The sequence below is a fragment of the Scardinius erythrophthalmus genome (genome assembly GCF_964197995.2).
Source record: "Scardinius erythrophthalmus genome assembly, chromosome: 20".
In the NCBI taxonomy this organism is placed as follows: domain Eukaryota; kingdom Metazoa; phylum Chordata; class Actinopteri; order Cypriniformes; family Leuciscidae; genus Scardinius; species Scardinius erythrophthalmus.
The window spans coordinates 10,464,047-10,477,967 of NC_138240.1; the positions used below are offsets into that span (position 1 = coordinate 10,464,047).

Sequence of the window (13,921 nt, forward strand, 5' to 3'; positions counted from 1 at the left end):
TGCATAATTACATGCAACTAACCCTCAACCAAACCCTAATCCTTCCCTTAACCCTATAGTAAATAAATGTAGTTGCTTAATATTACTCAGTACTTAAATATATAATTACACTGTAACAATGACACCTTAAAATTAAGTTTATCCCTTTATCTTAAGTTGACGTAGTTACATTGTCCTTTCAGGTTTAGCTGATTTCAATACATGTTTTGTCTTATTTAAAATCATTTTAAGTCATATTGAGAGCCCCTTGGAAGTTTGTTGAGGCCCCCTAATGAGCCCCAGCCCCTTGGTTAAGAACCACTGACTTACCTTTTACCACAAGGGAAGCAGTTGTGACCAGGCTTCCAGCACAACATTTGTAGGGCCCACTGTCCTGAGCTGTTAACTCATGGATCTGAAGCTGTAGTTGACAACCATCCTGTTTTATCTCATATTTTTTACTAGGCTTCAAAAGCACTGTCCCCTTTTTCCACTGCACTGAAACTCCAGGTTTAGAGAGCTCACAGCACAATATTGCTATCCTGCCCTCCTCTGCTTCTTGGTTCTGTAGCTCCTCAGAGAAGAACAATGGTTTTTCTGTAGAGGGAAAAAACATATATGCCTTTATATGTTCATTAAAAATAATTGGAGACATGAACAGATTAATGAATGAATTCTTATGCCAAAGATCAAAATGTTGAAAAATGCCATTTGAATAATTCACTCACCTTTTATCACAAGAGATGATGTTGTAACCAGGCTTCCAGCACAACATTTGTAAGTCCCACTGTCCTGAGCTGTTAACTCATGGATCTGAAGCTGTAGTTGATGGCCATCCTGTTTAATCTCATATTTTTTACTAGGCTTGAGTATCACTGCTCCCTTCTTCCACTGCACTGAAACTCCAGTTTTAGAGAGCTCACAGTGCAATATGACTGTGTTGCCCTCCTCTGCTTCTTGGTTTTGGAGCTCCTCAGAGAAGAACAATGGATGTTCTGGCGAGGGAAAACAAAAATATCTCAATAATGTCCAACTGAAATTTTAACAACTTCATTGCATAAAAATACACACCTTTCACGTCAAGAGAAGCTGTGGTCACCAAGCTACCAGCACAACATTTGTAGATGCCACTGTCCTGACTGTTCAACTCATGTATAAGAAGCTGTAATTTACAGCCATCTTGCTTAGTCTCATATTTGTTTCCTGGTAGAAGCAACAGCATTCCCTTCTTCCAGTGCACTTCCACTTCAGTTTTAGAGATCTCACAGCTCAGTATGGCAGTCTCACCTTCTTCTATTTCTTGTCTTCGGAGCTCCTCACAGAAATACAGAGGTTGTTCTGAATGCAGAAAATAAGAATGTTAATGTTAATTAATGTGTATTCTAGCAACTCGTCTACATTGAATATACTATACCTTTCACTTCCAGAGATGCTGAGGTCACTAGACTACCAACACAGCATGTGTAGACACCACTGTCTTGGCTTGTGAGCTCATGGACCTGAAGTTGCAGTTCACCACCATTCTGCTTTATTTCATACTTTCTTCCAGGCTTTAGCAGCACAGATCCCTTCTTCCAATTTACGGCAGCCCCAGGTTTTGAAAGCTCGCAGCAAAGAAAGGCAGTTTCCCCCTCCTCTGCTTCTTGACACTCAAGCATCTTGATGAAGTACAAAGGTTGCTCTGATGAAAAAAGAAATAAGAAAATATAAATACAGTATGTATTTCATTTTGGTTTTATTTTTTGAATACATATTTAATTGTTGTGCTTTATGTCCATGAACGGTCACTTGAATGCATTCATAGGTTTTGATCAAAGACCTGATGACATCCAGTGTAAAAATACAGAAAATCAGACGAGGACAAATACTTCTTCACAAAACCATAGTATGAGCCTCTAATGTCACGGCTCTCACCTTTGACTACAACTGATGCCGTGGTAACCAAGCTTCCAGAGCAGCACTTGTAAGTGCCACTATCCTGACGTGTCAGGTCATGGATCTGTAGCTGTGCTTTGCAGCCATCTTGTTTCATCTCATATTTGTTTCCTGGTCTCAGTCGTATTGCCCCCTTCTTCCACTGCACTTCAACTCCAGGTTTAGAGAGCTCACAGCAAAGGAAGGCTATCTCACCCTCCTCTGCCTCCTGGTTATGGAGTTCCACACAGAAGAAAAGAGGTTGCTCTGAAAAGGGAGAGTAAATTGATGTTAACTAACTTTGCAGGAAACTGTTTCATTTCGTCTTTTACTAAACATGCAGCATAAAGACAGATGAATTTCCATGCCTTAATTAAAAACCCAGATTATCATTATACAAACACTGTTGCAAACCTTTAAGGATGCACCGATATTAACATTTTGTTCGATACCGACGAACCAATAATCATTTTCATGTTATGGCCAATAAATAAAAACTGACCAGTATTAAAATTCTATACTTTTTTTCACATTAAAAATAAAACATTACAGTTCAAACAATCAAATATTCAATATCGACTGATGCTGATACATTTTTATATAAACCATAACTGTTATGGTATACTGTGCATACCTACCTTTGACAATTATATTAGCCCGTGTTTCTAGATTGCCAGCATAGCATCTGTAGATGCCACTGTCTTGACTTGTGAGGGCATGGATCTGAAGTTGTACTTCATTGCCCTCTTGCATCATTGCATACTTCTGTCCATTCTTCAGGAGCATTGCCCCCTTCTTCCACTGTATTGATACTCCGGGTTTAGAGAGCTCACAGCACAAGAAAGCCGTTTCACCTTCCTCTAATTCTTGGTTTTGAAGCTCTTCACGGAAAAACAAAGGGCACTCTGTGGTATCAGAGGAGAAGAAATAGTGGTAAAATAAATGTTGATTATGCAAATGCTTGTATTTAATGAATGGATCTTATAAAGTGCCACTGAATATTTTCACTAATTTACTGACATTCAGTTTATGCATAGATCAAATCCTCAAAATCAAATACAATATATACAGACAAGCAATTATTTTGGTTCATACCTTTCACAGTAATACTGGCCCTTGTCTCAATGCCATCGGCACAACACCTGTAGGCCCCACTGTCCTGACTTGTGAGGTCATTGATCTGAAGCTGTAGCTCACATCCATCCTGTTTCATCTCATATTTGTTACCCGGTCGAAGCAGAACTGCTCCCTTCTTCCACTCAACTGCAACTCCAGGTTGAGACAGTTCACAGCACAAGAAAGTAGTCTCACCCTCTTCTGCTTCTTGGTTTTGGAGCTCCCCACAGAAAAACAAAGGACGCTCTGAAATTAAGCAAAGAACCCTTAAGTATATGTGTCATTTTCAATAAATATTGTACAAATTCACTTTGTATACTGATTTGTAAAGAGTCGAGTTCTGATAAGAATAAGTAGTAACAATTTACAATAAGGTTAATGCATTAGTTGATGCATTAAATAACATTAACTAACTTTGAGCAATATTTTTTTACAGAGTTTAGAATTTAACTTTATTAATGTTAGTTAATAAAATTACAATTACTCATTTCATGATAGTTCACAGTTCATTAACTAATGTTAACATATACAATTTTAATTTAAAAAATGTACTAGTAAATGTAAAAATTAAGATAACTAAATGCTTCAGAAGTATTTTTCATTGTTAGTTCATGTTAACTAACATAGTTTACTAATGTTAACTAATAAGACCTTACTGTAAAGGGTTACAGAATAAGCATTACAACGGGTAAATCTACCATAACAATTTCCTTATCTGAAACAATACTTTTTTGTGACCGACAACAACTGAAATATGGTGGACTAGGAGTGCGACTTAAAAAATAAAAGTAGGGAACTATAAATGTATTAATTAAAAAATAAATATTTGAATAAATCACATTTTAAAAATATGACAACACATACTAAAATTGATCAATTCATTTATTTTTTTGAATACAGTTAAATGTATCACATGATTACTATTACTATAAATAATAAATATAATAATGATAATAAATTATTGTTAATGTTATTATCAAAGTATGTATAACGTTTAAATGGTGATAAATCAAGTTCAAATTAAATATATATATTTATAGTTATAATTTTCTAGTCTTTATAGTTAGAGCAAATGTGTTTCAAGCTGCTCCTACCTTTGACTGTAAGAGTAGCACTACTCTGCATGTCTCCTGTATCGCACATGTAAATCCCAGCATCCTCTTTTCTGACTTTGTGAATTAGAAGAATATTTCGTTTCCCATGTTTCAGAGGTTCATACTTTTCCCCAGGGAGCAGGGTTACATTATTTCGTTTCCAGGTTATAAGTGTGCAGGAGTCAGAAGTCACACAGCACAGGGTGGCAGAATCTCCCTCAAAAATGGTCATGTCTTTCAGGTTTTCTTCAATGAAAACTATAAAGAGAGAATGCACTTTATAGTGTAAAGTTAAATCAACTCATTGCATTTGGTATACTTTTCTATATTAATACTGTATTTCTGCTGTTTACACTAAAATTAAATGTCTTATAAAAAATAAATTGAATCCTTAAACTCACCTTTAGGTTTGCTGTTTACACGCAGATGAGCAGAAGTCTTTTCATTTCCCACCACAAAGGACACAACACCTGACTCTTCAGGTGTGGTCATAGTGAGCACCAACTGGTGTTCTTTGCCACAGATACTCATCTGGTTCATCTCGTTCTCCTGCAGTACATTGGAACCAAGCCACCAAACCCCGTCAAGGATGTTCTCGTGTGAAAGCTCACACACAAAGCGGGCGCTCTCGCCTGCAGTAACCATCAAGTCACGCAGTCCTTTCACAATCCTCACACGCTCTGTAAAGGTAACATTAATCGAATAAAGGAATGAACAGGAGTCCTTGAAATTCATTGTGTTTGAAAGCAAACTGAATTTTATTGTTGAATTTATGTAGGCTTGTTTTGATTTACTGTACCTATCACTCTGAGGGTTGTAGACGTCTTCTTGCCTCTGACGCTGCATGTATACACGCCAGCGTCCTCCATTCTCAGTTTCCTGATTTCAAGCTCCTGAGTGGCACCTTTACGGTGGAGGGTATATCGCCCACCCTGTGTGATCTGATTTGCATCTTTTCTCCAGGTCACTGGGGCATTGTCGCTAGAGAGTAAACAACTAAAGAGGACAGATTCCCCTTCTATTGCTTCTTGACTCTCAAGCTCTTTCTCAAAGAACACAGAGGCAGCAGCTGTGAGAGGTGTGAGAAGTATGATCTCAACAACAGCTCAAAAGTATCTGGAGTATTTTGCAAATAAGAAATTGTGTATGTTAACTGGTAGAGTTTATGATATGAAATGACACTATGTGTGTATGATGCTGTGATTCATGAAGGGGTATCATACAGGGTTTGTGAAAGGATCATGAGGGCATCAACAGTCGTGGAAATGGCAGAGGTTCAGTTGGGGGACCCTAATTACAGAAACGGGGGGATTTAAAGATTTTTTTTCATCATTCTAGGGGAGTTTTATTTGACCAGATTCTATTCAAATGGAAATACACATACATTACAATTTAAAAGTTTGGTAAGTAAGAAATGTTTTTGAAAGAAGTCTCTTAGGCTCACCAAGGCTGCAATTACCAAAAATACAGTAATATACTGTAGTGAAATATTATTTCAATTTGAAATACTATTTCATTATATTTCATTACTATTTCACTATATTGAAAAAAAACCTGTTAAATGTATAGCTATCTTGAGGCTACTGAATGGAAACTAAATCCTCTTAATTTCCCTTAAAATAAATGTAAACGGTTTGAATGCCCCATGCCCCTGCACCCCATCATTTCCAGCCCTGGGTATCATACATTGTTTACAGCACTGTTAAAATGTTGTCAAGATATTGGGTATAGACACAATGTTACCTTGTGTGAACTCAATGAGAAGGTCATTAAAGCTGCATTGGACCTACCCCTAACATTAACTTCAGCTGTTGTCTTCTGGTCTCCAACAATGCAGCTATATTCCCCAACATCCACAGGAAGGACATTTTTAATGTGTAATTCGGCAACCAATCCCTCCTGCTTGATCTTATATTTAGTTCCATTGCTGAGCTCCTCGTCCCCTCTCAACCATGTTACTGGTACCCCAGCCTTGGACAACTCACAGTGCAGAATAACAACACCTCCCTCAGGAGCCTCTTGGTTCTTCAGGTTTTGTTTGAACGTTACTGGCGTGGCTGAAGAGTAGCACATTAGCATGTTAGCTCATTGTGAGCGTAAGCGACAAAAAAGCTCAATTTTCTTTAAAACCTTTATCCATACCGAACACTCTGACTGTAGATTTGGTATTCTGCTCCCCACAAATGCAACTGTAGATTCCACTGTCTTCAGGGAAGGCTTTCATGATGATCAGCTCCCTTGTAACATCACATTCCCTGATTTGATACTTATACCCAGATCTGAGGAGCTCTTCCCCCTTTCTCCATTCAACAGGACATCCAGCTTTTGAGAGCTCACAGTGTAATACAAGTGTATTTTCTTCTTCAACTTCCTGATTTTTCAACTTGGCTTTAAAAGTGATAGGTGGAACTGGAAGCATCAACCACAAGAGATATGCCTGATTATTTCACAACACAACCATGCAGGCCCTCAAAGCACAGCGAAGCAGAAGACCATAGCACAAGAAGCAATAATAAAAAACAGCAAGCCAAAAAAGACCAAAATGCGCCAAGCCACCTCTGCAAAAAGTCTGCATGCCTTACCCTTATGGGTTAGCTCAGCAGTCGTCTCAGAATTCTTGGTTTTACATGAATGGCTCCCAAGAATAGCAAGCCAAAAAAAGACCAAAATGTGCCAAGCTGCCTCTGCAAAAAGTCTGTATGCCTTACCCTTAACGGTTAGCTCAGCAGTTGTCTCAGAATCCTTGGTTTTACATGAATAGCTCCCAGCATCACTTGCTTCAACATTATGTATGACCAGTTTGGTGAATGTTCCCTCTTGCTTCATTTCATACTTGTCATTGGGTTTAAGAATAATTCTTCCTTTTCTCCAGTCTACTTGAGTGCCGGGTTTAGAGAGCTCACATCTTAACACAGCTTGACCACCTTCTTTAATTACTTCGTTTTGGAGTTCTTGTTTAAAAGTGACGGGTAGAGCTATGAAAACCATGAAAAATGTGTTCAAGTTAAGTTTGAGAATGATTTGAAAGAGGAAAGCTATTACTAAAGAATAACAATATCTGATCTTGCAGTAGTAGAGCGTACCCTTGACTTTAACTTCTGCTGTTGTCTTTTCCTTTCCCGTAGTGCAGCTGTAGGAGCTGACATCTTCAGAGTTGACATTCTTGATAAGTAGTTCAGCAATCCTTCCCTCGGTCCTCATCTGGTACTTTTCTCCAACTCGCAGCATCTCTTCACCCCTCCACCATTTCACAGCGGCGCCCGGTTTGGAAAGCTCGCAACGCAAAGCAACAGTGTTGCCCTCCACCACTTCTTGATTTCTCAAGTTTTGTTTGAACGTGATTGGGAAAGCTAAGAAATCATAAATATATTTGTGTCACCTAAGGAGAATATTTGACAAAATTGGCAATTATAAAATCGTTTGATTGAGTTTTGTACCATTGATTTTAACCGTTGCTTTGGATGTCTGATCAGGGCACACACAAAAGTAGACTCCACTGTCTTCAGGTATGGCTTTCCTGATAACAAGCTCCATTTTAGTTGCAATCTGTCTCATCAGGTACTTTTCTCCAGGCTTAAGTACTTCTTCTCCCTTCAACCACTCCACATCAGCACTGGCTTTTGAGAGTTCACAGCGCAAGGTGACGTTGTTCCCTTCTTCACCCTCTTGATTCATAAGTTCTTGTTTGAAAGTGATGGGGAGAGCTATACAAAGCAGATGTTCCATATCTAATCATGTTTTTGATAAAATCTTTTCATAGAATATTTCTAGCAAAAATTGGCTAATGCTCAATTACAGGAACTTGAAATTGAAAACATCCTGGAACACATTCATACCATTAATTTTGATGGTTGCTTCTGTCTTTTGATCTTCACATACACATCGATAAACTCCACTGTCTTCTGGTTGTGCCTTCCTTATTAGCAGTTCAGCTTTTGCTTCTTTGTGTCTCAATTGATATTTTTCTCCAGTCTTGAGCATTTCTTTTCCTTTCCACCACTCTACTCGAACTCCTGCCTTAGAAAGTTCACAGTGCAAAGTGACACTGTTCCCCTCCTGAGCTTCCTGGTTCTTCAGAGTTGCTTTAAAGGTAGCAGGGAGTCCTTCAGAAAGCCAAGAATTGAAAAAAGCCCGTTTTCATGTATTGAAAGTTATAGGCTCTTCAAAAGTGTGAATGTTGTGTCTTCCCACCAAAGTGTTACAAAAAACTTACCAGTAGACACTTTTTGTGCTCAATCAACTTTAATAACTACATCAGGCAAAGTCCTAAATGATTGGGGTTCATCTATCATCTAAATTAATTGGGGTATATTTTATTTATGCGTTATGTACACCAACACATTATAGCTCTTCATAACCAGCCAATGCTGTAATGAATTGGGCAAAATCCAGACAAAAGCTGCATTTCTATGTTTTTATCAACCAATATTATATGAAGGGATTTGTCATATCAAGACTCTTCTGATGCCAAATATGGAGTGTAATTAGAGGGTATGAATTTAAACATCATGTAATGAAAATCCAACAGTGATTTATATCACTGTTGAGAGATTAATTAAACCTGTGCAGTGGGCTTGTGTAACGCCATGATAACATGCTATAGACTTTAATCAGGGTAGCACCAAATTTAATTTTAGACAGGAATGAAAATAAGGCTGTGAGGGTTAGAACTTAGAAGTGCGTTCAACATGCTGATTGTTCAGTTGACCAAAAGTCTTTTTGACTAACAGTTTTGTAAGTTGTGAGAAACAGTTTTGAAAATGAAGTGATCTAATGCCTTTATATAGTGCCTTCCAAAGTAAAGACTGTAAGTCGATCCCTCACAACCTCGATTTCATCCTTGTTAAATTCAATATCGCATAACCTGACTAGGGTCAATAGCTGTGGTGGAAATGGCCATTTTAAATGAAATGTAAGAACTTGATCACTCAGAATAAAAAAAAAATCACATGGTCATGAAAATGAAATGCATATTAAATCCATAATATCAAAAATTCAGCAGTAATTCGGAATTACCTTGAACCATCAATTTGGCTGTTGATTGTGAATCTTTGGTTTTGCAGGTGTAATTTCCTGCATCATCCTCAACAAGATTATTTATTACCAGTTTGGTTAATCGTCCCTCCAGTTTCGTGTGATATTTGGCTCCAGGTTTCAGAATTACTCTACCTTTCCTCCATTCGACTGGAGCACCAGGCTTTGAAAGCTCACAGGTAAATACTGCACTTTCACCCTCTATAGACACCTGGTCCTGAAGCTCTCGATTGAATGTAATCGGAAGAGCTGCGAAAATATTGACATTTTTGGTCTTTTAATATAAACCATTACCTCACAAGCAGAAATCATGATATATACGCTATCTTTCAAAAGTCTGTAAGATTTATGGTGTGTTCACACTTTTAGTTCAGTTGTCTTGGTTGTTTTGGTCTGGACCAAAAAAGAAAATAAATAATTTAGTTCTGGTTCGCTTAGTGTTCAAACTGTCATTTTTAACACTGAACTTAAAGATACAAAAAAAAAAAAAGCTTTTACAAGGTTTGAATTTGTGACCATTTTGGTGCTGAAGACTGACGCGAAGAGAAATCAGACAAGCCATCAGAGAAAATACTGTACCAGGCACAAAATATATGCGCAAAATATAAGAAGAAATATATAAATATTGAATTAGGGGTTGGGGTTTATATGAATGCATCTCTTAAGGGAACTGATTGTCTTCAGAAAAACTTTGATGCCAATTTCTTTCCCTCATATCTCCATATAAAGTAGTATTTATTAGTGCTTATTTGTGTACAGTTTACTTTAAATCCTATAATTAAATCTAATTTAAATCAAAAACGACTGCTCATGCTACATGTGTGTACCATCTTTATCATCATAATTAAAATGCAGTGGTGCATCTAATTTCAAAAGGCTACAGATATTTTTTAAGACCAGTTTGACCTGTTATATAGCAAATAAACAAAAAAACGAATTTGCTTAAAGAAAAAAAAAGAAAAGAAAATGGCAACCGTTATTGGAATCGGCATGAAAAATCATGATCGGTGCACCACTACTGTTTTTATTTATCTAAAAAAAAAGTTTTTAGCCCTGTTTTATAACATATGTTTTGAGACAGAACTTACTGAACATCCAAAATAAAACTGTGTGCGTGGGCTAAACGCACTTGTTGTATGTCCTTACATATGATGGTATTTTTAGCAGCTGAGAACTCTTGAAGAGCTTATAAAACGTGTTGAGGAGTCAAAACAGCAGCAGGAATTCCTCTGTCACACACACACACACAGATCTGCTGCAGACACTGTTCTGACACCTGTACCATTCTGAGCATTCTGTCCTTTTTTAGAGTCGTATCTTGTGAAATCACGTCCAGTTTTTGTTCAATTTATATGTTGTTGGTCCTTGTTGAGTTCATATTTCAGTCGAACCGCACCAGAGTTCATTTGGAAGTGTTTACACATATTCAAATGAACCGCATTAACAGAGCAATCGCACTAGAGTTAGTTTTAATCAAACCAAAACTGGCAAGTGTGAAAACACCCTAAAATGACTCTTATGCTGATAAAGCCTGCATTTATTCGATCAAAAATAAAGTACATTCTGTAATATTGTGAAATATTATTGCAATTTAAAACAGCTGTTTTCTATTTTTAAAAGTTTTAAAATGTATTACTATGATTTCCAGTGGTGGACGAAGTACACATACCATGTACTTGAGTAAAAGTAAAGATACTCAAGGTAAAATATTACTCAAGTAAAAGTAGAAGTGCTGCCTTTAAACATTCACTTGAGTAAAAGTACAAAAGTATTTGCCTTCAAATGTACTTAAGTATCCAAGTACTATGATTTTTTTATGGCTATAATGTCCTATTATAATTTTTGTCACAAGACTCTTGCTTAACTCAGTCTATGTGAAGACTCCAATGTCACTCTTGGCACATCAATCTATTAATAAAATGACATTAATTAGTCTCTATATATATTTATATTATATATATTTTTGAATTGAATACATTTTTTGTGTGTTTAATTTTGGACGGAAGGGGACTGTTCCCATAAGGTATAATACATTTACAGTATTAATGTATATATATTTTCACGAGCATCTATGGTTATAATAGGCCTATTATAAACATCCTAATGTTATGATACATTCACATAAACCTGCACAATACCATTAAATACACACACACACACACACACACACACACACACATTTATACACATACACATATATATATATATATATATATATATATATATATATATATATATATATATATATATATATTTTTTTATTTTATTTTTTTCTACGTTATGGGAGCAGCCTATTTCCTTCCAAAACACCAAAACGTATTAATGCAGTGTTTCTGCTACTCCCCAGAAAAAAAAATGCTATTATATGCAAGTAATTTTAGTGTCAACGTAATAAGCAATGCTCATTATGCGTCAATATTTACCGATAATTGCTGCAATAATAGTAATTATAATAAAATAATTAAAATAATTGCTCTGCCCCGCTTAAAATCATTGGCAACGCGATTTGTTTGGAACTATTGAGAGCTACACGAATCACGTGACCGCGCGGCGGCGAGATCACAGCGGCTGCACACTGCACAGACCATTCGAATGATATTAAAATACTGCGAGATCGATTAGAGTGTACTAGTGTAGTAGACGGCTCTGTATGCTTTTCAATCACTCTCGCGATGTCATAAACTGATCGGTCTGTGCAGCTCCGGTTCAAGTCGAACAAGCCTAGTGTGTCGCAACCTTATACTGTCTATGGTCGCAACTCTCATATTTAACAGCTCTGGTTCACGCAGAAAGCGCCAAGGCAAGTTCAAAACAAAGCACGCACGTTGTAGGCTAGTGATTGGTGGCTCGTTTGACCAGTTAAGTTTTTATCCACTCATAAATAAAAAGGAACGACTGATTTTGAAAATGTAGTAGAGTAAAAAGTAAGATATTTGACTTCGAAATGTAGTGGAGTTAAAGTAAAAGTCTTCCAAAATTTAAATACTTAAGTAAAGTACAGATACACAAAAAAACTACTTAAGTACAGTAACGAATTACATTTACTTCGTTACTGTCCACCACTGATGATTTCAAAGCTGAAGTTTCAGCTATTACTCCAGTCTTCAGTGTCACATGATCCTTCAGAAACCATTCTTACATGCTGATTTGGTGTTCAAGAAACATTTCTTATTAATATCAAAGTTGAAAACAGTTGTGCTGCTTAAAGGAACACTCCACCGTTTTTTGAAATAGGGCTTATTCACCTTATTTCCTACATTTAGATACGTGGGCAAATGCATTTTTGTCTCAGTGCATGCATTGTTTTAGTTTGACAGGGTCGGCGCTAGCTTAGCTTAGCATAATGAATGGAATCCTTTGTTGCCAGCTAGCATGTCCTGAGTAAAAGTGAAAAAACAAACAAAAAAAAAAACACCTAATTACTTCTTGTGGCCTGTGTATTCACAACAAGTATAAATAGCGATGCAGATTAACACTAGGCGATTTCCTAGGCAGATATTGACTTATATATTAAGGACTATATTAGGGGGAAGCACAGGCGAAGCACTGCTACTTGGGCATGATATCTCTGCGCCCAAGTAGCAGTGCTTCGCCTGTGCTTCCCCCTAATATAGTCCCAAGTCAATATCTGCATAGGAAATCGCCTAGTGTTAATCTGCATCGCTATTTGTACTTGTTGTGAATACGCAGGCCACAAGAAGTAATTAGGTGTTTTTTGGGGGTTTTTTTTACACTTTTACTCAGGACATGCTAGCTGGCAACAAAGGATTCCATTCATTATGCTAAGCTAAGCTAGCACCGACCCTGTCAAACTAAAACAATGCATGCACTGAGACAAAAATGCATTTGCCCACCTATCTAAATGTAGGAAAGAAGGTGAATAAGCCCTATTTAAAAAAACGGTGGAGTGTTCCTTTAATATTTTTGAGTTAAACGTTATAAAAAAAATCAGGATTCTCTGATGAAGAGAAAGTTCAAAAGAACAGAAATCTTATATAATATTATAAATGTCTTTACTGCCACTTTTGATCAATTTAATGCATCTTTGCTATTAAAATGATTAATTCAAAAAAATCTTTAGAGTGGTAGTGTATATATTTTTAACATTCTTCAGACCTTACCTTTGACTTTCACTTCAGCTGTGGTCTTTTGGCCTCCAGTCACACAGCTGTATATTCCAGCATCTTCAGAGAAAATATTAGTTATTTCCAACTCAGCTGTCCTTCCATCCAGCCTCGTCTGGTACCGGGGCCCTGGAAGGAGCGGTTTATCTCCTCTCCACCATTGCACAGGTACTCCAACTTTGGAGAGCTCACAGTGTAAGGTTATAGATTCCCCTTCCAGAGCTTCTTGGTTCGTAAGTTTTTGTTTAAAAGTAGCAGGAGCACCTGGGCAACCAACATATGTGTTTTATAATAACATCAATTTTGTATCAATAACAAAAACTCAATGAAACAAAACCTTACCAACAATTTTGATTGTAGCTTTGGTCTTTTGGTCTCCACAGACACATCTGTAGACTCCACTGTCTTCAGGCACGGCCTCACAGATGATCAGCTCAACTGATGTGTCTCGTTGTTTCATCTTATACTTCTCTCCAGGCTGGAGCAGCTCGTCTCCATTCCACCATTCTACTGGGACACCGGTTTTGGAAAGCTCACAATGCAATTTTATCATCTTCCCTTCCTCGGCTACCAGGTTTTTCAGCTTCTCTTTGAAAGTGACAGGTTGACCTACAGAACAAAAAGAAGCAAGTAAGTACATCCTTATTTACTTTGGCAAAC

The 13,921-nt window shown here is 37.1% G+C and overlaps 1 protein-coding gene across 1 annotated transcript in view; it reads right to left on the bottom strand.

The window, feature by feature from the left end:
* obscna (obscurin, cytoskeletal calmodulin and titin-interacting RhoGEF a) overlaps positions 1-13,921 on the bottom strand; it is a gene marked incomplete at both ends in the record, with an annotated part of 52,237 nt that overhangs the window by 25,115 nt on the left and 13,201 nt on the right. The window contains 18 exons of the mRNA XM_081348590.1: positions 310-576; positions 708-974; positions 1,051-1,317; positions 1,394-1,660; positions 1,894-2,160; positions 2,532-2,798; positions 2,989-3,255; positions 4,104-4,361; positions 4,505-4,783; positions 4,903-5,172; positions 5,894-6,160; positions 6,246-6,512; positions 6,812-7,078; positions 7,187-7,453; positions 7,541-7,807; positions 9,120-9,386; positions 13,259-13,525; positions 13,604-13,870. Coding sequence (XP_081204716.1) covers positions 310-576; positions 708-974; positions 1,051-1,317; positions 1,394-1,660; positions 1,894-2,160; positions 2,532-2,798; positions 2,989-3,255; positions 4,104-4,361; positions 4,505-4,783; positions 4,903-5,172; positions 5,894-6,160; positions 6,246-6,512; positions 6,812-7,078; positions 7,187-7,453; positions 7,541-7,807; positions 9,120-9,386; positions 13,259-13,525; positions 13,604-13,870 — 4,812 coding nt within the window. The remainder of the gene's footprint in view (positions 1-309; positions 577-707; positions 975-1,050; positions 1,318-1,393; positions 1,661-1,893; positions 2,161-2,531; positions 2,799-2,988; positions 3,256-4,103; positions 4,362-4,504; positions 4,784-4,902; positions 5,173-5,893; positions 6,161-6,245; positions 6,513-6,811; positions 7,079-7,186; positions 7,454-7,540; positions 7,808-9,119; positions 9,387-13,258; positions 13,526-13,603; positions 13,871-13,921) is intronic.